The sequence below is a fragment of the Petromyzon marinus genome, chromosome 22, assembly GCF_048934315.1.
Source record: "Petromyzon marinus isolate PM22_M1 ecotype Great Lakes invasive population chromosome 22, UKy_Petmar_22M1.pri1.0, whole genome shotgun sequence".
NCBI classification, from domain to species: Eukaryota; Metazoa; Chordata; class Hyperoartia; order Petromyzontiformes; family Petromyzontidae; genus Petromyzon; species Petromyzon marinus.
In genome coordinates this window covers 7,765,373-7,786,514 of record NC_133688.1, presented here as the reverse complement: position 1 = coordinate 7,786,514, position 21,142 = coordinate 7,765,373, and the positions used below count along the sequence as shown (strand labels likewise).

The 21,142-nt window shown below is 45.9% G+C and overlaps 1 protein-coding gene across 3 annotated transcripts; it reads right to left on the bottom strand.

Annotated features, from left to right (window-relative positions):
* Positions 1 to 2,464: 2,464 nt before the first annotated feature.
* On the bottom strand, positions 2,465 to 20,621 carry FAM20B (FAM20B glycosaminoglycan xylosylkinase). Of its 3 annotated transcripts, none has more exons than XM_032959166.2 (9): positions 20,486 to 20,621; positions 17,722 to 17,986; positions 15,326 to 15,507; positions 13,500 to 13,586; positions 12,932 to 13,041; positions 12,106 to 12,277; positions 10,734 to 10,925; positions 9,558 to 9,617; positions 2,465 to 5,291 (listed from the first exon to the last, which is right to left on the bottom strand). In XM_032959166.2, exons 2-9 carry the CDS (start codon positions 17,929 to 17,931, stop codon positions 5,063 to 5,065), a joined length of 1,242 nt encoding a protein of 413 aa, XP_032815057.1. In that variant the 5' UTR covers positions 17,932 to 17,986; positions 20,486 to 20,621; the 3' UTR covers positions 2,465 to 5,062. The 3 variants fall into 3 exon arrangements, with proteins under 3 accessions (XP_032815057.1, XP_032815055.1, XP_032815058.1); XM_032959164.2 differs by lacking the exon at positions 20,486 to 20,621 and adding an exon at positions 18,296 to 19,973; XM_032959167.2 differs by lacking the exons at positions 9,558 to 9,617; positions 20,486 to 20,621 and having other exon boundaries at positions 17,722 to 19,975.
* Positions 20,622 to 21,142: the final 521 nt, after the last annotated feature.

Genomic DNA, 21,142 nt, shown 5'->3' with positions numbered 1-21,142 from the left:
TGAGTGATTAGCTTGTAACTGGTCACAGAAATAGCTATGTTAAAGTCAGAGCATATACATTCACCGAGGCACCTAGTACTCATCAAACAGGAGAATTTAGCGAAACACAACCACGCTCAGACAGCGGACCTTTAAACTGTGTGCGAGCAAACAAGGTGTTCTGACAAAGAAATTAGCATAAAAAATAGCATTTGATTGGCCGATTTTAGAAAAGAGGTGGTGTACGTGCCAGTGGACTTGCCGTTTGGCGCGGGGGGGGGGGGGGGAGAAGGGGGTGAGGGGGAGTTTACCTATTGATGGTGTGAAAAGGGAATTTATAAGAGCTGCGAAAGTTTGGGGTACCACTACTTGAAAAAATATACTGTACCATTGAAATTAGTTTAATGTTTAGTTCGATTTAGAACATCTTTCCAATGGTTGCTTAATTTGAAACCATCCTCTCAGTTGAAATTGTGTCTGTGTTTGTAGATCTGAATTGCTTCATGAACAAATCTCTGATAAAAGCCCGTGGGTTTGCAAAGAACCTTGGTATCGGAGAAAATTATATCGTGATCCCCCACGGCGTTGTAACAGTGATCAGCCACGGCAGAAGAATTTGTTTTGCCGTGTTTCAAATCTGATTTGTGCTCGCGAATTCGGTCAGAGACATGTCGCTTTGTCTCCCCGATATAGCAATCACCGCAGGTACAACTCAATTTGTAAACCCCGGGGTACTGTAAGTCAGGAATGACATCCTTCACGGATGGGATCAGATCACGAATTTTGTGTACTGTATTGAACCGGACCTGGATCTTGTGTTTGTTTAGAATTTTGGAAATCTTTTTAGTAACGCCTGCTATATATTGAAGTGTGATGGTTTTGACCGGAGTATCAAGTGGTTGTTTCTGTATGGAGGGAGAAACAGCTTGGCGGATGGTACGGTCAGAGTAACCATTCCTTTTGAGGGCCAGGTTTACATGTTTTAATTCACTGGTCAGGTTGTGTTGGTCTGAAATGCAATGAGTGACCAGTGAATTAAAACATGTACACCTGGCCCTCAAAAGGAATGGTTACTCTGACCGTACCATCCGCCAAGCTGTTTCTCCCTCCATACAGAAACAACCCCTTGATACTCCGGTCAAAACCATCACACTTCCATATATAGCAGGCGTTACTAAAAAGATTTCCAAAATTCTAAACAAACACAAGATCCAGGTCTGGTTCAATACAGTACACAAAATTCGTGATCTGATCCCATCCGTGAAGGATGTCATTCCTGACTTACAGTACCCCGGGGTTTACAAATTGAGTTGTGCCTGCGGTGATTGCTATATCGGGGAGACAAAGCGACATGTCTCTGACCGAATTCGCGAGCACAAATCAGATTTGAAACACGGCAAAACGAATTCTTCTGCCGTGGCTGATCACTGTTACAACGCCGTGGGGGATCACGATATAATTTTCTCCGATACCAAGGTTCTTTGCAAACCCACGGGCTTTTATCAGAGATTTGTTCATGAAGCAATTCAGATCTACAAACACAGACACAATTTCAACCGAGAGGATGGTTTCAAATTAAGCAACCATTGGAAAGATGTTCTAAATCGAACTAAACATTAAACTAATTTCAATGGTACAGTATATTTCTTCAAGTAGTGGTACCCCAAACTTTCGCAGCTCTTATAAATTCCCTTTTCACACCATCAATAGGTAAACTCCCCCTCCCCCCCTTCTCCCCCCCCCCCCCCGCGCCAAACGGCAAGTCCACCGGCACGTACACCACCTCTTTTCCAAAATCGGCCAATCAAATGCTATTTTTTATGCTAATTTCTTTGTCAGAACACCTTGTTTGCTCGCACACAGTTTAAAGGTCCGCTGTCTGAGCGTGGTTGTGTTTCGCTAAATTCTCCTGTTTGATGAGTACTAGGTGCCTCGGTGAATGTATATGCTCTGACTTTAGCTTGTAACTGGTCACAGAAATAGCTATGTCAATCACTCAGCTATTTCAATGCTAACTTCTATGCTAATTCCTTTGTCAAGGGGTACCTCTGCGGATGTGTATACTTTAACTTAGCTATTTCAATGCTAAATTATATGCTAATTCCTTTGTCAAGGCGCTTTGTTTTCTTCTCACACAGCTTAAAGGTCATGATCTAAGCGTGGCTTTTCTCACTCCAGCGCTATCCTCCAGACAGTCTCGTCCCTTCACCTGATGAAGGCCGCTTGTGTTGTGGCCGAAACGTCGTGATTTTTTGTTATTATATTTTCACCTACGTGACTTTACCCAATAGAACCAAAGAGTACGAAAAATTATTACATCTACATGTGAATACAGTGCATTCCCGTGAGCTCTTGCATATTCACATACGCTGTTTTGACCTTGTTCGAGCAACGTGTTTTAAATCGTCTAATGCAATATACAGCCGTCAATTAAAAAATACCACCATGGAAAAAAACGCTCCAAATACACTGCTCATCGGCACAATTGAAAGATACCCAATCAGATATTTTTTTTCCCATACAAAAAAGTTCCAACGGAAATCTGAAATTTACTCGAACCACACTGTAAGAAGTAAAACGCGATTCCAACGCAGAAAAAAACTCTGAATGGCACAAAACCTAGCTGGAATATGTACAGTATTTAAACATGCATTTGCATTCCCTAGATATCTACACTTCAACAAGTACACGAGTACCGTATGTGACACTGCAATCATTTTGCAGCATCGGCAAAAATAAACTCTGCACTTCAAAGCATAAAGTGCATTACGTAATCGACTTTGTACGTTGTTAAAAAGTCCTCACCATGTATTGGCAAGCTATGGCACAAGATCTGTGGCACTCAGACTACCCATGTTTTGATGGACAAATTACGACGGTAAAGCGTTATAGGTACAGCAATCCCTTGACAACGGTTTTGCCAACCGCGATTTCGAGTATCCACACATATTCCGTATACTGTTTTGCCAACCACAGTATACAGTTTTGCTTAACCACGGTTTGGTTTTCCGCTACCCACAATTTCAAATCTCCAGCCGTATTCAAGCAATCCACCACCAGTGGCACGTAAAGCGCGTGTACCCACCACTTTTGCCCGCATACAGTGCTTGCCTGCCTCGTTCAGTGTTGTGCAGCAGTATCTTCAAGCGTAGCAGTGCTGTCATTTATGCTTCATGAAAGTCTACCATACTTACTGTCAATGCCACTATTTTTTTTACCTTAATCATGGCCCCTAAGTGTCGAGCTGGTGAAGGTGAAGCGGTGAAGCGTAATGTGAAGAGGGCAAGGCAAGTGGTTTGTCTTTATATAAACAAGTTCTGAGGAGGGGAACAGTCCCGCATCCCTATAACCCCCTCCTCCACTAACATCATCATCGTCATTGTCGTTGATATCTGGACTTCACTACAGTATCAATATTAAAGGTAATTAAAAGTATTTTTGTTCACTATTATTAAAGTTATTTTGTTCATACAGTATAATATATATTTTCCACGTTGACTGAATGCATCGGATGCATAGTTAGGCTTCGATGAGTGTTAACCGTGGCCGCGGAACGTAACCCTCTATTTTCCATAAGCCTTTAGCCTTGTCAACCACGGTTTTATCAACCATGGGGATTTTTAAGAACCTAACCCCCGCGATTGGCGAGAAATTAATGTAGAGCATTATAAATAAAGCATAATCCATACAGCATTATACGTACACTTCCACCAAAGTGGAATTAAGCAGGGCACTTAATTCCCTTTACAGGCCAACTCAAATTTCCTGTCGTTGTAGTGATGATTTTGTGGTTTCAATTATTTAACCAGAGAATGCAATAGGTGCTGTCTCTCTTATTACAAGCACAATCAATTACAAACTAGCCGGATGCGATAGTGCGAGCTTGAAATCCGGCATTTTGGAGGGGAGGCAGGAGTGGATCACACAAAATTTGCCAGGCTCCCCAAGGCTACTGGGCTGCGAGGTGGCCAGGAGATAGCAGTACATCAAGTAGACTGAATCCATCTGTGTGAAGCTTTGAGTTTTATCCCCTCGTATGTGTGGGTTTACTCCAGATAATTTGTCTTCCTCCCATATGCCAAATAAGGAACTTCCTGAGTCTTAAAAACTGGCTCACTCAGTCGTTCCTGGGTAAACAAAGGGCAATGTTAATCATAACATCTTTCCAAGGTGCCAAGATAAAATCTTGCCATACGAACAAATACCTCGGCGTAAGTGGTGTGAGTCACACTTGTTCACATTCCGATTGATCATTTTAGGTACTGTATTTACCATAGAAGGCACATCACAATACAGATAAATTCGAATTTGTATCGAGGAAATGGTTAACTACTTCCTGTTTTTAAACGCGAGTGTGTACGAAAGTGGGGGAATATCAGTCGTGCACAGTTTTGTAACGGAGTTCTTGTTAAATAAAGACGTTTAAATATCTGAAAGATTTTTACACCTGGTTTATACATAAAGCTCCCACGTGTGTAATCCTTTTTATGGGGCGGGACAAGCTGCCTTGAGCAGCCCATGATGATTTTAATACTGGCAGCGAGCTATTCTCCTGCATCCTCAAAGGTGGAATTAATATCTACTGCGTTTTATTACCTCGTGTCTACTTTTTCAAAACATGGTTTAAATCTGAGCATTCCATGACCTTGTGAACTTGAACTTCTGTTTAAATGGTGGATGTCAGCTAGCTCCATTACATATGCACTTCTGCTAGAAATCTCGACGTTATTGTATTAACGTTGTGGGAATGGTTACACAAAAAGATTGTCGTCAGTACAATCTATGGTCCTCTTCAACCTTAAAGCAGAGTTTTCAATAATGCCACTCCCCTTTGTAGATGCAACAAAGCCACTTGCGTGTTTTTTTCACTGGAACACACGCAATTATCAATAAACGTATCTTGTCACATGCGATCATTCAACAAGCGTCCCCTGATATCGGCTGGCGGTGTTCAAGTTAGACGTTTGCCCCAAAACCTTACACTCGAGTTGAGATGCGAGTCCGCATCACTCGTCGGCCGTCACTCCCGGATCGCGGTCGCACCACATATGCATGTCGCAGCGAGCAGGCGGGCGGTGGGGCGCTACTGCGAGAACAACATGCGGTCTTCCAGCAGCACGGCATCGGAGTTCCCTGAGTCCATGCACTGCTGCACAGTCTCCAGCACCAGCAGCAGCCGGCGATCCATGGCGTGCAGGTGGGCCTCGTGCAGCACGGGGGCAATGGGGTCCTCGGCCAGCACCTTTGCCATGAGGGTTCCCAGCAGGCCCTTTCTCAGCAGGTTCAGCCGGTTCCACGTCGACAGCCGCACTCTAGCGAGCGCCGAACAAACGGAATAATTAGAAAATAGGCTCTTACATAGCCTCGCTTAGCTGCCTCGGCAACTCAAAGTGCTGTATATCACCCCCGGTGGCAGTTGTCCTGTGTGTGTGCAGCACAAAGTCACTAGGCACAGGCCTCAGACTGCCAGTAGGGGGCGATTTCGATGTGGAATCCCAATCAAGTGATTTGTCAGTAACTGCACATTTTTCGAATGACGTTGCACAGTCTTTAAATGTCCACTTTCAAGCAGATGGCACATATTTTACGGTTAATACACCCGAATTGTTTACCAGGACGGCCTGCCGGATTCAAACTGCATATCGGTGCAACAACCAGCGGCGAATGCGCTATGGCCAGGCCGTGTTGCCGGCCAAGGAGATCACGGGGATATTCCTCCATCAAGTTTACGGAAAATACAAACGACTTTCTAGTATTTTTCTGTTGAAACGACCAAAATATCGCGGTGCGTTGATGTTGAGTTCAGTGACGGGACGTCTGTAGCCACCAGTCACAGCAGGTGGCTTCACCATTCAGAACCTCATCGACGTTGGGTGGTCAAGGGTTAACAATGAGAATTTAGGCATGAAACTACCACATTCCCTGAGCCAAATAAAATACCAGTAATGTTGGGACAACTCCAACAACAGCGCCTACAGATGCTGATGGTAATTAGCTGCTGTCTAAATTAAAATCGTTCTGATTAAAATAATATATTTTGGAACATTCTAAATTCATATTCTTTGGGTCTTTCGGTAAAGCCACGTACATAGAAAAAATAAAAAAAATATCACGATGTTTCGATCGCAACACAAGCAATCGTCATCAGGTGAAAAAATAGCGAGAGAGCTGCTGAGGCAGGATGTTATAAAGCTTTGAGATGGGTATAGCGCAAGGGTCATAAGCGAAGTAGGGGGGCTAGTGAATACATTTGCATGTAAATGTAAGATCGGAGAGCTGAGCTACCTCCACGGCGACGAAGCTGCGGAGGTGGCCATTGTATTGTGTATAAGCGAAGTGGGCGGGGCTAGTGATGAAATTTGCAAGTAAATGTAAGATCGGAGAGCTGAGCTACCTCCACGATGACGAAGCTGCGGAGGTGGCCATTGTATTATGAGAGATAGCATGTCAATGTAATCGTAGAGCCACCACCACATCAAGGAAAATAAGCAACAATGGCTGTGTTAGTGAGACATTTAACCTATTAATGTAAAATACATTTAACCTGTTAATGTAACACTAGAGAGTCAAAAATAACTACTAAACATCACAGCCAGTTATGACTTAACCTGGTTAATAACGTCCTTCTCAGTTTGTACCCATCTTCTCGGTTGAAATTGTGTCTGTGTTTATATATCTGGATGGCTTCATGGACGAATCTTTGCTGATAGCCAGTGGGTTTGCAGAGTATCTTCGTTTTGGAAAAATCAATTGTGTGTGCCCACAGCATTAAAACAATGATCAGCCACGGCTGAGGTATTGGTCCTACCGTGTTTCAGATCTGCCTCATGTTCATAAACACGGACCGAGACATGTCACTTAGTTTCCTCAATGTAACTACTGACGCAGACGCAGCTTAGTTTGTAGACGCCGGGGTATTGCATGTCAGGGATCACATCCTTCACAGATGTAATCAGATCACGAATTTTATGGACTGTGTTGAATCGAACCTGGATCTTGTGTTTGCTCATGATTTTGGAAATATTTTGGTGACCCCTGCTATGTATGGCAAGGTGATGGTTTTGATTGGTTCCTCAGATGGTTATTTCCCAACGGTTGGGGTGATAGCTTTACAGATTGTGTAGTCTGAATATCCATTCATATTGAGAGCTTGGTGTACGTGTTCCAGTTCACTGGCTAGGTGGTGATGGTCAGAAATACATCGAGCTCTATGGTGTAGAGTTTTGATGAGGGAATTATTCTGGGATGGATGGTGGTGGGAGTCAGGTTTTAGGGAGGCATCCGTATGGGTGGCTTTCCTGTAGACAGAGTGTCCCATTGAGCCATCTGGTCTCTTTCAATTAAAACATCCAAGAATGGTAACTTGCCATCTTTTCCACCTCTGTAGTAAATTTGATGGCTGGGTATATGGAACATATCATCTGCGTACCTCTTCCAAAAGGACGTAGGGTGGATGCCTGGATGGCATCTGTCTCAAATTTTTCCATGAAAACATTGGTTACAACTGGAGATAAGGGAGAACCCATTGGGGTACCTTCAACTTGATTGTAGAATGTTCCATTCCAGGTGAAGTAAGTGTTGGTGAGGCAGTGTCTAACCAGGGCCGGTACATCAGCATTCAGTCCTTGTTGTACCAAATCTTCCATGATTCCAATGGTGTCAGGAACAGAAACTTTGGTAAACAAATATACTACATCAAAACTGACAGGCAAATCACCTGGAGATAGTGAGATGTCCTTAATTAAGGATACCAAGTGAGCTGAGTTAAGTACAGCTGAGGTGGTCTTACCAGTGAATGGTTGTAAGGTCTCAGACAGAAATCGGGCCAGTCCGTAGGTGGGTGAGTCAATGGTGGAGATGATAGGCCAAAGTGGTGTACCTTCTTTATGGATTTTTGGTAAGCCATAAAATCTGGGTAGTCTAGCAGTAGAGGGTTTTAAGGAAAGCCGCTTGGTTGGTTCGATAAAAGATGTCGAATCTGTGATGATATTGTTGGTTTTCGTAACCAGGCGGTTGGTGAGATCTTAATTGATTTTGGGAAAGCTACCATCATTAAGTAGGTCCTGAATTTTGTTGTTGTATGTGGTTTTGTCCATGATGACAGTGGCATTGCCCTTGTCGGCTGAGAGGATGACTATTCATCTCTTTTTTTTAGTTGAGAAAGCTCAAAGCGCTCACCCTTACTGATGTTGCTAATAGGTGTCTTAGCGTTTTTGAGGATTGCAGCGATTTTTTTTCTTGCCACGTCTGAAGGAATGTGTCCCAAACCCTTAAGGGCTACATCGACCTGGGCAAGATATCATCAACAGGGATGTGTTTAGGGGTGACTGCAAAATTCAATACTTTAGCTAGAATCAATTTTAGGCTGTCGAAAATTGCGCTGTTACTCTTGATAACAATATTGTCACCGTCTAACTTTTTAATGTGTGGATCTGGCTTCTTCTTGGACAGAAGGTTGAACTAGGAAATCAGGTTATCTTTGCATGTAGCTGACATTGAGGCGGCTGACGAGGCAGTCATGTTATCTACATGTTCCCAATCAGATGTAGACATTTTTTCTGTCAATGTTAGGTGTGACTGCAAGAGAGTCTTGCCTAAATTATCTAGTTCAAATCGGAGCAATCGTATTCTTTCTGAGATCAGGGCTAGGCCCGGCCTGAACAAGATCCGTTTAGCATTAGGATAAGTGACAGCAGCAGATGTCAGTGTGAAGGCGATCGGTGTTACCTTAGTGTCGCAGCATCTCTTCAGAAAAGTGAGTGACTCGATCAGATGAACCTTCTTGTCTCGAAGTTTGTTTAAAGATCTAATAGTTGAGTGAAAACCCTCCGCGTAGAGGCGGATAAATCTTGACTTAAAGCTTTCATGATTGCAGACATTCATATTCTTTGGGTCTTTCGGTAAAGCCACGTAGATAGAAAAATAATAAAAATATCATGACGTTTCGATTGCAACACAAGCAATACTATTTTTTCCAGGGGTGTACATAACTCCGCGACTGGGGTACCAATCAATCCGAAATCAGTGCTACTCCGCGATGTCGAAACGCATTGTCAAGATGAGTCGATTGCCGCATCGCCGACCATCAACAGGCTAAAAATGACTGCATCACGGACATTATGTGAGAGCCGGGGTACTATGGTACTCCGCGGTACCACCTTAAGGTTCATATTATGCTTCCTGTTTTGACAGAAATGTAATTCCTATATTCGATTAACAGTTATTTTGGTTAAAAGTAGTTTTTGTCGAACGGATTAACCGAGGGACTACTTATAGTAATGATGTTATATCTGCACAAAATAAACAAATATAAGTTTTTGTTAAGTTTATGATACATAAATCTTGACTTAAAGCTTTCGTGACTGCAGGAATTCATATTCTTTGGGTCTTTCGGTAAAGCCAAGTAGATAGAAAAATAATAAAATCAAAATCACGACGTTTCGATCACAAAACAAGCAAAAAGACCTGAAGACAATTGCTTGTGTTGCGATCGAAACGTCGTGATTTTGATTTTATTATTTTTTCTATCTTCGTGACTTTTACCAAATGACCCAAAGAAAATTATGATACATACTTACATGCAACATTGATAAAGCGGGGCAAGAATACTTCTTTCATCAAGATCAGGGTTTCCAAAACTGTAAATGTGAAAACCAAAACCAGAAAGCAGGACATTTTAGTTCACAGTTTTAAGTTTGAATTGACAGTTTTGATTTTCAGTTGAAATATTATCTAAAAAAAGATTGCCAAATATACCTTCAGCAATGTACTCAACACACACATTCGGACAATCAAGTTGCCAACCACTGAGCTGATATGAATTAATAATGTGAATAAGCAGGCAACACCACTTGCTTCCCATGCTGGTTTCCACACAGCCCCCTTCTCGGAGTGCATCTCATTAGCAGCAATGATTTACTGCAGGAAACACTGGATAGGTTTTGATATTTCGTGTCTCATCAGCAGTCAGGCCGGCTTAAACCAATGCTGTTGAACTGCCATATGTTTATTGGCAAGGACCCACTGTTAGATATGGTTTTTAGTTTGACGCGATACTGTATAACACACAAACACGAAATTATCATCAGTGTCCATACTCTTTGGTTCTTTCGGTATAGTCACGTAGGTAGAACACAATAAAAGATCACGACGTTTCGATCGCAACACAAGCGACCGTCATCAGGTGAGACAATCACAGAAGGGAAACTGATGTGATTACTGCTGTGAAACTGTTTCAGCAGTTTCCCTGCTGTGATTGTCTCACCTGATGATGGTCGCTTGTGTTGCGATCGAAACGTCGTGATCTATTTTTTTTCTACCTATGTGACTTTACCGAAATAAGCAAAGAGTATGGATTCCTGCAATCATGAAAGCTTCAAATCCAGATTATCATCAGTGTCATTGTGGAGATCACATGACAATATACATGGAGGCAATATGCTTCCTTTCCATAAGGCTTAATGTCTGCTTATTTATTTAGTTCCTTGGGCGCCACATTGGCGAGATGTTGACTACCTCTCCTGGTATACAGGAGGCCGTGGATTCAATCCTGTCCCTGATGTCTGCTCTATATTTGGAGTTTGCATGTTCTTTCCCCGGCGTCGCGTGGATTTTGCTCTGGTTCCTCCGGTTTTTTCCTCCATATTTAGAAACATGCATTACTCATAATTAATATATTTTTTGCGATATTAACTAGACATGCTTAGCGGACACAAGAAACCAACGTGTGGCGTGTGCCGGAGCATCGAGCCTACCTCTTGGCATTGTCCAGTAAGATGACCATGCTGGCACCGCCATCATCCTGGAAGCTCTCATAGTGGTGCCTGTCCGCGTTCCCCATGAGGAAGTCGAAGATGGCGGTGTCCACCACATCCAGGAGCCGAGGGCCCGTGTCGTACGGGGGCGTCTTCTTCACCGCCTCGCAGTAGTTGTTGTCGTACTCCCACCTAAACGTTCGACAGCGGCGACCACCAGCGCAGCAGCCCTCATGCGGGGCTCATCGACAAAGCAACGCCGGGCATGGGGAGTGGCGTCCCAAACAAGAACCCGCATGAAGACTCAATGAAGGAACAGCCTGTGTCTCTCTCTGCTGTCCCGATGGCAGTGGGCACCGCTCTCAACCGCATCCCAACAACAACACCACGTAGAGGAACGACATGTGGGGATATTTCCTCCATTAATTGAACGACCAAGGATTCACCCAGCTGCGAATGCGGCGAGGTGCAAACCATCAGCCGTGCATAAAACAATGACTGCCCAATAACAACGCGTGTGTTCTGGTGGAAAAATCTGAATGTCTTAAAACATTGAACATACAACTTGATTTGGTGCTTTCGTGACTGCAGGAATTACTCTTTGGTTTTTTCGGTAAAGTCACGTAGAAATAAGAAATAATAATAAAATAAAATTACATAATCGCATACGACGTTTCGATTGCAACGCAAGCAATCATCATCAGGTATAGAAGAGCTAAATTTAAGAGAGAGAGGAAACACAGAGAGATGGAGAAGCACATCAAATTGAACAAGATTTAGTAAAATTTGGAAACTATATAATGCAGCACAGAGGGTCGGTCAAAACACAATTAACGCATGGTCTGGCTGATTACGTTATTTCCCCCTCTATTTAAGGCTTTGACACAGAAGCATTGTTTCACTCTGTCCCATGTGTGTGTCTCTCTCTGTGTCTCTGTGCTGGCTCTCTCTGCTTGGATGTCTGTATATGTGTCTGTGATCTGTACTCTATCACTCTTAACCTATAATTTAGCAATCTTTGAAATAACGTAATCAGCCAGACCATGCGTTAATTGTGTTTTGACCGACCCTCTGTGCTGCATTATATTGTTTCCAAATTTTACTAAATCTTGTTCAATTTGATGTGCTTCTGCATCTCTCTGTGTTTCCTCTCTCTCTTAAATTTAGCTCTTCTATACCTGATGATGATTGCTTGCGTTGCAATCGAAACGTCGTATGCTATTATGTAATTTTCTTTTCTTATTATTTCTTATTTCTACGTGACTTTACCAAAAAAACCAAAGAGTAATTGAACATACAATTGTAGTGCCGGTCGCTGGCTTTTATCTGATGCCATACAAGAGAAGAAGGGTAAAGCTCGTTGTTTGGTCACCTGGCCAGTTTGCCTTCCCGGTAGGTGCGCCCCCACGGGTGGCGGTGCTTCTGCAGGGGCCAGGACTCTGGCAGCCACAATGTCACCGAGCCTTCCATCAGCTCACCATCAGCACACGCCGGCTCCGACTCGCGGCAGTAATAGCACTTCCCGTAGAAGCACGTGTTGTTTCCTGGAATGGCAGCACGAGACAGAATGTTAATTTTAGGTGTGATAGCCGCACTTCAGAATAAATGTCATCCTTCTAGAATAGGTCAGGTCAGGTTGGATTGCAATGTGAATGTGGGACTTTTCCCGCTATAAAAACCCATTCGCCCTGCAGTTCACGTTCACTGCTGTGTCCTTCATGTGGAAACACCGTAGCATACAGATAGGGACCAAGTCAAGTTTATTTGGTTAACCAGGTAGGAATTCAAGAGTGACTTGGATAGACGTGTTTGCGAGAGTGACCGGGGTCACTAACATGAAAAAAACGAAAACAAGGAATAAAAAATATAAAACATGAAACAAACATAAATAGCACAAAAGCAACTGCGTAGCCACAGGAGAAATAGAAAAAAACATGAATCAACGTTAGATTTAAAATTCCCTGTCACCAAGTCGGCTCAGGCAGATCATGCCCACGTGCGGTGTCCGGAGAGATGCCATGCCGGAGATCCATCCTCTACCGGCCCATTTCCACCACTGCCCCTCAAGCAATACCATATAACTCTACCGGGTTTGTTTTTAATTGTTCCCAGGTTGTTTTACTGTTAAGTCATCGACACAAACGATTCCCCCGTCACGACGAGAATGCGGGCCCTCCCCCAGCTCGTCCGCGGGTCACCTTGCGCCAGGAAGGTGGCGAGCAGCTGCTCGGTGGCCACGGCCCTCAGCTCGGAGTGCAGGTTCACGTGGCGGCCCACGACGAGTGGCGCACGGCGGAACCCTAAGATCCTGCGTGCGCGCAAAAAAATTAGCAAAGCCAACGACTTCCAGGCGCGTTCACCCTGGCTCGGGTCTTGTGTCCTCGCTCCATCCACTCCGCTGACGCAATGTGTGTATACGTTTAACCTCTGTCGTGTACGCACAGAAACTCTACAAGATGTTAAAATGTGTTACAAAAAAATCTGGTCAATCTCAGAACCGACCAGGTCAGCTCAGTGGTAGAGCGCGCGGCTTGCATTAGAAAGGTTGCGAGTTCAAATCCTGGTTTGGGAGTTGACTCAGCCCATCATCACTCTGGGGTTAATAAAATAAACACCACTTTATGAGGAAGTAAAGAGTGGTTGTCCTATTTTTAGACTTGTGCCCGCCAAAGGAATGTGGAACTTTCACCGCTGATTGCGGTCTGTAAACTGTAGGCGTAATTATGTGTATTTGTGCTGATGTGTCTGCATGTGTAACATGCTTGCCTGTCCAGGTGAAACGCTGCCACTTCAGCGTTGTGCCGGTCATAGCCTGCATACGGTTCTCCTTCCACAATATAGTCCCGGCTGTACCTAAAACAAACAGAGAACATTATATTCGTTATTCAAGTCCTTCTCATAGTACAATTGCTCTCGCGACGGAAGGCGCTTTGCTTACGCTTTGTAATCTTTACTAAACTTTTTCGCGACTACAGGAACTGGGAGAGAGTTCGAGACTAATTGCAGAGTGGCCGGCAGTGGGTTCTTCGTAGATGTGCTAGAAAACCGTGAATGTGAGCGGGTGGATGAGTAGATAGGTGAGAAGAGGGGACAGATACTAAGAACATGCGCAGGTAGGTCAGTGGAAGAGCAGATGGGTGAGTAGATGGGCCGGACACCACAAAACATCTTGATATCTTGGTCCGTGGGACATTTAATGTGGCGAGGGAGAAGGTGTTTAATGTGACAATTCAGATGACGCAAAGCAGCTTCATCACTCCGCCTGTTTGCCCAGGATAACCTAAACAAGTCTCCTTTTCAGGAGGATCATGTCAAGTTTTTGCAGTAGGTAGTGATGTATGATCCTAAATTGAGTAATATGCAGGCATAGCAGTAATAGGTTTTCACCCTTTTATCTGGCACCAAAACTGACACCTTTATACAAGGGATCATGTTTGCAATAACCACAACACAAGCAGTCAAAATGCAAACAAAAAGAGACAACTCTGACAATGATATGCACTGTCCTTGAAATTGATTGGTCCACACCCGAGACAGCTTTTCTTAGAGCCTAGTCTCCACTGGTGTTTGACCAGAAGACGCCAAAAGGCGTCATCAAGGACAGTGCATATCATTCGCAGAGTTGTCTCTTTTTGTTTGCATTTTGACTGCTTGTGTTGTGGTTATCGCAAACATGATCCCTTGTATAAAGGTGTCAGTTTTGGTGCCAGATAAAAGGGTAAAAACCTATTACTATATCTTGCTACTGGCAAAGGAGGTCTCATAGTGTAAATGCTTACCCCGAGCTCTCAATACTCTGACAGTGCGCTGTTTTTGAGTTGTATGCCTTTTGGCATCATCTGGTCCAACACCAGTGGAGACTAGGCTCTAAGAAAAGCCGTCTCGGGTGTGGACCAATCAATTTCAAGGACAGTGCATATCATTATCAGAGTTGTCTCTTTTTGTTTGCATTTTTTGACTGCTTGTGTTGTGGTTATTGCAAACATGATCCCTTGTATAAAGGTGTCAGTTTTGGTGCCAGATAAAAGGGTAAAAACCTATTGCTATATCTTGCTACTGGCAAAGGAGGTCTCATAGTGTAAATGCTTACCCTGAGCTCTCAATACTCTGATAGTGCGCTGTTTTTGAGTTGTACGCCTTTTAGCGTCATCTGGTCCAACACAAGTGGAGACTAGGCTCTAAGAAAAGCCGTCTCAGGTGTGGACCAATCAATTTCAAGGACAGTGCATATGATTATCAGAGTTGTCTCTTTTTGTTTGCATTTTTTGACTGCTTGTGTTGTGGTTATTACAAACATGATCCCTTGTATAAAGGTGTCAGTTTTGGTGCCAGATAAAAGGGTAAAAACCTATTACTATATCTTGCTACTTGCAAAGGAGGTCTCGGTGTAATATGCGGGCAATTCGTCAAATTTGAACAATGACACCAGCACACAATGGTCCTACTCTTGTAAGTAGCGCCATACGATCTTTAACATCAACTGTGGTGCGTTTTTTTTACGGTTAAACCGCTGTAATAACCAGAGTGGCCGATACAAAGTTATTGACACGACTGATAAAAGTCTAAAACTTCCAGCATGTAAGCAGGCTTACCGCTTGGGTTTAAAGACCACCTTCTGCCCTCCCTCAAGCAAAAACAAAGCCTTCAGCTGCGTTCCCCTATAGCCGATGTCGGCTTTCACGATGCGCTGCGTCGACATGGCACGAAGTACGGCTCCCAACTCTGGAACCAGCTCTGGATAGACTTCCCTGGGAAGCACCCATTGTGAGGCCACCTGCAAAACAAGGACACACCACCAACTCGAATCTGTAAGTTATGACACAAAAACCCCATCGTTGCAACACGCTTAGAATTCGTGTTGCCTTCAGGAAAGTGTAAATGGGGTGCCCAAAGTGTGAAGGTAAAGGTTCTCTCCATTATATGAGGGTCAAAAGGAGCATGGCAGCAGCAACCAATGATGGGCTGTACTGATGAGTCCTCGTCTAACAGTTGTGTCTCTGTTTCACTGCTGCCTAGTGGGTTGGCCACAATCTCAAATCCTTGAGTTGGTGGCCTAAACGACAACATGGCCACACAATCAGTTCTTCTAAGCTGGTGGTCTGGAAAAGGCCGACAGCTTTTTTACATGCAATGCTGCACAACGTGTGTGTTGTTAAACCTAGGATACACCACCACTACTGGATTATGGGACAGAGAACGGATGCTGATGTGGAATTAATACAGAGTGGACGAACGAAAGACAAAATTAGATGCAAGACAAATAGGATACAGGCCAAGAGAGTACAGTATGACAGCACAAAAGATGCAACAGTGCACAAATGCAGTACCAAAAGACAAGAAAATACCACTTAGATAAAAAAAAAACACCAAAGAATAGATTTGTCATACTCTTTGGTTCTTTCGGTAAAGTCACGTAGGTATAAAATAAAATAAATCACGACGTTTCGGGCGCAACACAAGCGTCCGTCATCAGGTGGGACAACCACAGTAAGAAACAACTGATGAAGTGGGCAAAAGGCTGCTGTAACAAGAGGCTATATATGTAAGAGAGGGGGGAGGAGCAACGGGGGAGTGATAGAGAGGGGGGTGGGTCCGGGGAGGGGAGTGCTGCGAGAATGTTAAGAGGACGAGCAGCCAAAAGAAGGATTAAAGGGCGAGCATGGAAAAATGCTGGGGGGGGGGGGTGGGGGGGAAAGTGAGCGGGGCTGGGAGTGGGAGGCTGAAGAAGCTGGAGATGTGAAAATGAAGGCAACACCATAAAACAGTTAAGGTTTTACCTGGTTAATAACATCCTTCCAATGATTGCTCAATTTATATCCATCTTCTCGGTTGAAGCTATGTCTATGTTTATATATTTGGATGGCTTCATGAACAAACCTTTGATAGTAACCCGAAGGTTTGCAGAGTACCTTGGTCTCAGAAAAAACAATATCATGAGAGCCCACGCCGTGGCTGACCATTGCTATAATGCTGTGGGCTCTCATAATGTGTGGATCTGGCTTCTTTTTTGACAGGAGGTTGAATTTAGCGATCAAGTTAACTTTATATTTGGTTGACATTAAATTAGCAGAGGAGACTGTTATGCTATCTACATGGTCCCAATCAGAAGTGGACATTTTATCTGTTAATATTAAGTGTGATTGTAAGAGAGTCTTGTCTAAATTATCAAGTTCAAATCGGAGCAATCTTATTCTCTCTGAGATTAGTGATAGACTGGCTTTAAACAAGATCAATCCCTCTTTTGTCTGCTCGTCCTCTAAACGTTCTCACAGCACTCCCCTCCCCCTACTCCACACCCCCTCTCTATCTCTCCCCCCTTGCCTCTCCCCCCTCTCTTACCTATATAGCCTCTTGTTACAGCAGCCTTTTGCCCACTTCAGCAATTGTTTTTTGCTGTGGTTGTCCCACCTGATGACGGACGCTTGTATTGCGCCCGAAACGTCATGATTAAATTTATTTTATTTTATACCTACATGACTTACCGAAAGAACCAAAGAGTATGGATCCCTGCAGTCACGAAAACTTCCAATCTAAATAGATTTGTCAGCCAGGAGACCAGCGTTGAATTTAGAGTTTCATGGATAATGCAGTGCCGGAGTACAAAATGCTAGCACAAGATATACAGTTCTACACATACGAAACTATGCACCTCGAATGCAAAGACACGCACAAGAGAATTATATTTCTATTCAGAGAACAGTCTCCAGCAAGCACAATAATATAAACTTCATTTTTAAAGAGCTCCCACAAAACACACTTGCAAATAATGATCGAGTGGGGGGTAAACGTGCTACTAGAATCGTAGTGCGCTCTTTCAAATCGTACCGAGTAGCACCCCAACATCTACCGACACATGGGTAGATGCCGTTCCAGACACGAGTGACAACTCAAAGAGGCCAGCGTATAATCTCAATTGCAAGAGTAAGCCGGGTCACACGTTATCCATCGCTCGTGGACGTGACTCGGCGGGCCCGCGGGAAAGTCGTACCTCCCATGGCGAGTGCAGCGGGCTGGGCAGGGTGGCGTGCATGTCCACAGCCGCCCCTCTCTGCAGAAAGCGGCGGAAGCTTTGCAGGTCTTGAGGGTTGGCCCAGGGGAAGTCGGCAGAGGGATCGGAGCTCTCCAGTATGAAAAGCTTCGTGAGGATAAAGGCCACCAGCAGAATGGCCAGCAAAGCCACGCGCTGCTTCAGCTTCATGACTTTCAGCTCTTGTAGAAGAAACTCGGCAGGAATTCTTCACTGCAGAGAGACGCTGGGAGGCGCGCGCGCTTTGACGTTCAGTATCTGGGCGGTGTGCTACCTTCTCGACTGACAGCTTGTATCACTCAACAGCTTGTACTTTCATATATATCGAGGGTTCTCACTTGCACTTATTAACCGGGCGATTTCCTGTTTTGCCGACGAGTAAAAAAACATTCCATGGCACACGCCACGTGTCGCTTAGCACGAGTTTAGCTGCATTAGATGTCACGCTTTGGCCGTTCGTTAAAAGAGTAATGTTAAAAATGTATATTATAGCTTAGTAGTTCACGGTTTGTACATTTCAGCTTAACTCACATACTTGTATTAAGTTATGTTCCAATCTCTAGGCGGCATTGAAGAGCCAATAGCTCCTTGAAGCTGCTGCTGAATTCTCCATGCTCTTCATCGATGGTCCTCATCCACTGCAACAACACAAGAGCTACCCAGCTAAATGGAGCGCTTCAGTCCTGTACAGACGAAGCAGTCAACCACACAACACAGGAATATGTGGTGCCACGACCGCGGAGCCACTCCGAGGCGCCACGATTCCCCCCCTACCCCGCCCTGAACGCACAGACGCCACGCACACATACACATAGTATCCCAGCGGAGGATCGCCTGGCACCACGGGTTTTCATCCGAAGGGCCCCTAGGTGGGAAGTCCCGCGGTTTCCCGGTGCCAGAAGATTGGCCGATCCTCCAGGACAAATCACATTGCAGCCCCCCCTAAATTGGCTTAAAATTGTATGGGCGCAATGAGTCACTCACAGCACCGGGGAGGGGCCAGGGTGAAATATTAAGCGAGCAGCGCAGACGATGAGGTCAGGGGGAAATCCTAGGGCACACTCGCGGGTGTGTATTCGCCAGCAGGGCGGCCTCCCAGATTAAACCGGCTGCGTCAGGGGTTAATGAATACGGGCGCAGAGATAATGGGCCGAAAAATTGCTAAGCGTAATGCTCCAGGTAAGAGCAGAGAAGCGTTTGAAGATCAAGATAGGCGCATGATTGGCTGCGCAGGATAACATAATGTAACCCTAGATTTTCGACATCACAGGGCATAAAAAGGGGAGCCGAAAACGGTTAAGGGAGTTCTGGTCTCCAGCCGCTTGGTGACCCAGATCGACTCATTGCCAGCCTGCCTCTTCGAGCCGCTCGCAGCGTCCATGAGACGCCAGCGAGTGCCGCCACGAGACAGCGATAGCAAGGTTCTCCCTCCATCTCCGTCCCTCCGCCTCTCTCCGCATCCGTGCGACGCCGTGAGAATGGCTGCGAGGTACGTAACAGGGCGCGTGAGTATCTGGGGAATTGGATAGTGATAGGATAGGCTCTGTTCGTAGAATATTTCCTCCAGGCAGTGCAGAGTTTTTGCCCTGCAAATAAAGACATTAGCACAGAGCTTCAGCGCAGTGTTTGTGATTCAAGTGTGCGTGTTCGCGCAGCCGCTTTAGAGCGAGTCTTAGCGCGGGTGCGGGGTAGCGAATAACCACCCGCCGGCGCGCGTATTCGCGCAGCCGTTTAACGCTAAGTCTTTGTGCGGACGCATATTAGAGTCTGATCGCCGGCAAGGGCGTGCGCGTGCTCGCCACCGCTGTAGTGTTAACGTTGGTGTACGGACGCGTGTGGAGTAACCCGGTGCGGTGAGCCAGCAATTTAGCGATGTCCCTGAGAGGGGGCGCTAACGCGGGGGGGCCGAGCACCCGGTCGGCGGGAACCCGGCGGGGGCCGATCGACGCGGTGGAGGAGGGAGTGGAGGAGGGCATGGAGGGGGCGGACATCACGCCCCACCTGCCCGGCCAAAGCGGTGGGGGACGCCGGCCCCCACAAATACAATGATCGGCGTTACAATAATTCACCGCCTCCTGTAATGGTGAGGAATCAGGGAAAACAACCCGGAATCGGAGAGCCTTGCAAACATTTCTGACCTCAACTTGGGCGGTGGGGGGGCTACCTGGGCGGTGGCTACCTGGGCGGTGGATGGGGGGCTACCTGGGTGGTGGATGGGGGGCTACCTGGGCGGTGGATGGGGGGCTACCTGGGGGGTGGGGGGCTGTGGCGGCTCGGCCATCGCGGGTCGCGGTCGAGCGTCCCCGGAGAGGAGTTGATTTGTTTAGAGATGTGAGCGCCTCAGAGGGTACGATTCAGCCTCGTCCGTAACGGTGATAATCCTCCCTACCCAGCCTGTTGACAAAAATGAGACGTGGCGCCTTTAACGCCTCGCGGGTCCCACGGCGCTGAGTGAACTCCCCACAGGCAGGACCGCCGCGGGCACGCCGCCCCCACGGTTATCATGGTGGTGGTGGTGATGATGATACTACGTTTATAGGGTGATGACGGCGATATGTCACTTTGACGATGGTGGTGGTGATTTGTCTTTGTGGTGACGGCGAGGGTCCGATGTCGGGTTGATGATGGTGCGGGTGGTGGTCACTGTGGATCCCCTCACAGCTGAGGCGCGCACCCACGCGCTCCTCGGAACTCGACACCACACCCCGTCCTTCCCAGCACTCACGGCTCGCCTGTCTCCTCTCCTTTCCCCGTCTCTCCTTTCTCTCCGTCGTCTTCTCCCCGTCTCCTCCTCTCTGTCTCCTCTCCCCTCGGCTCTCTCCTCCCCGCGCCGCCGCCTCCCCTCGCCCGGAGCCGGTGACGTGAGGCGCTCCCATTGGACGCGACGCGGTCACGTGTGCGAGGAGACGGGGGCAGAGGGACAAGGGGCGGGGAACCTAACACGTGACGTAGGGACACCTTTCGTGGCACATCTAGTGACACCTTTACACAGTGACACCTCTACACAGTGACACCTCCAGTTACACCTCTACAGTGACACCCCTACACAGTGACACCTCTAGTGACACCTCTACACAGTGACACCTCTTGTGACACCTCTACAGTGACATCTCGTAACACCTCTACAGTGACACCTCTAGTGACACCTTGGGACACCTCTAGTGACACTTCTACACAGTGACACCTCTACACAGTGACACCTCTTGTGACACCTCTACAGTGACACCTCTAGTAACACCTCTACACAGTGACACCTCTAGTGACACCTTGTGACACCTCTACAGTGACAACTCTACAGTGACACTTCTACACAGTGACACCTCTACCGACACCTCGTGACACCTCTAGTAACATATCTAGTGACACCTCTTGTGACACCTCT

What these genes read in the sequence shown, in the direction of transcription:
- FAM20B (XM_032959166.2), bottom strand. Translation starts at nt 17,931, where the DNA reads ATGAAGCTGAAGCAGCGCGTGGCTTTGCTGGCCATTCTGCTGGTGGCC. An exon ending in CGGGAAGGCAAACTGGCCAG is followed by an intron (nt 10,926 to 12,105) that starts GTGACCAAACAA and finishes TCGAACGTTTAG; the next exon opens with GTGGGAGTACGACAACAACT. An exon ending in TTACTGGACAATGCCAAGAG is followed by an intron (nt 9,618 to 10,733) that starts GTAGGCTCGATG and finishes TCACATTTACAG; the next exon opens with TTTTGGAAACCCTGATCTTG.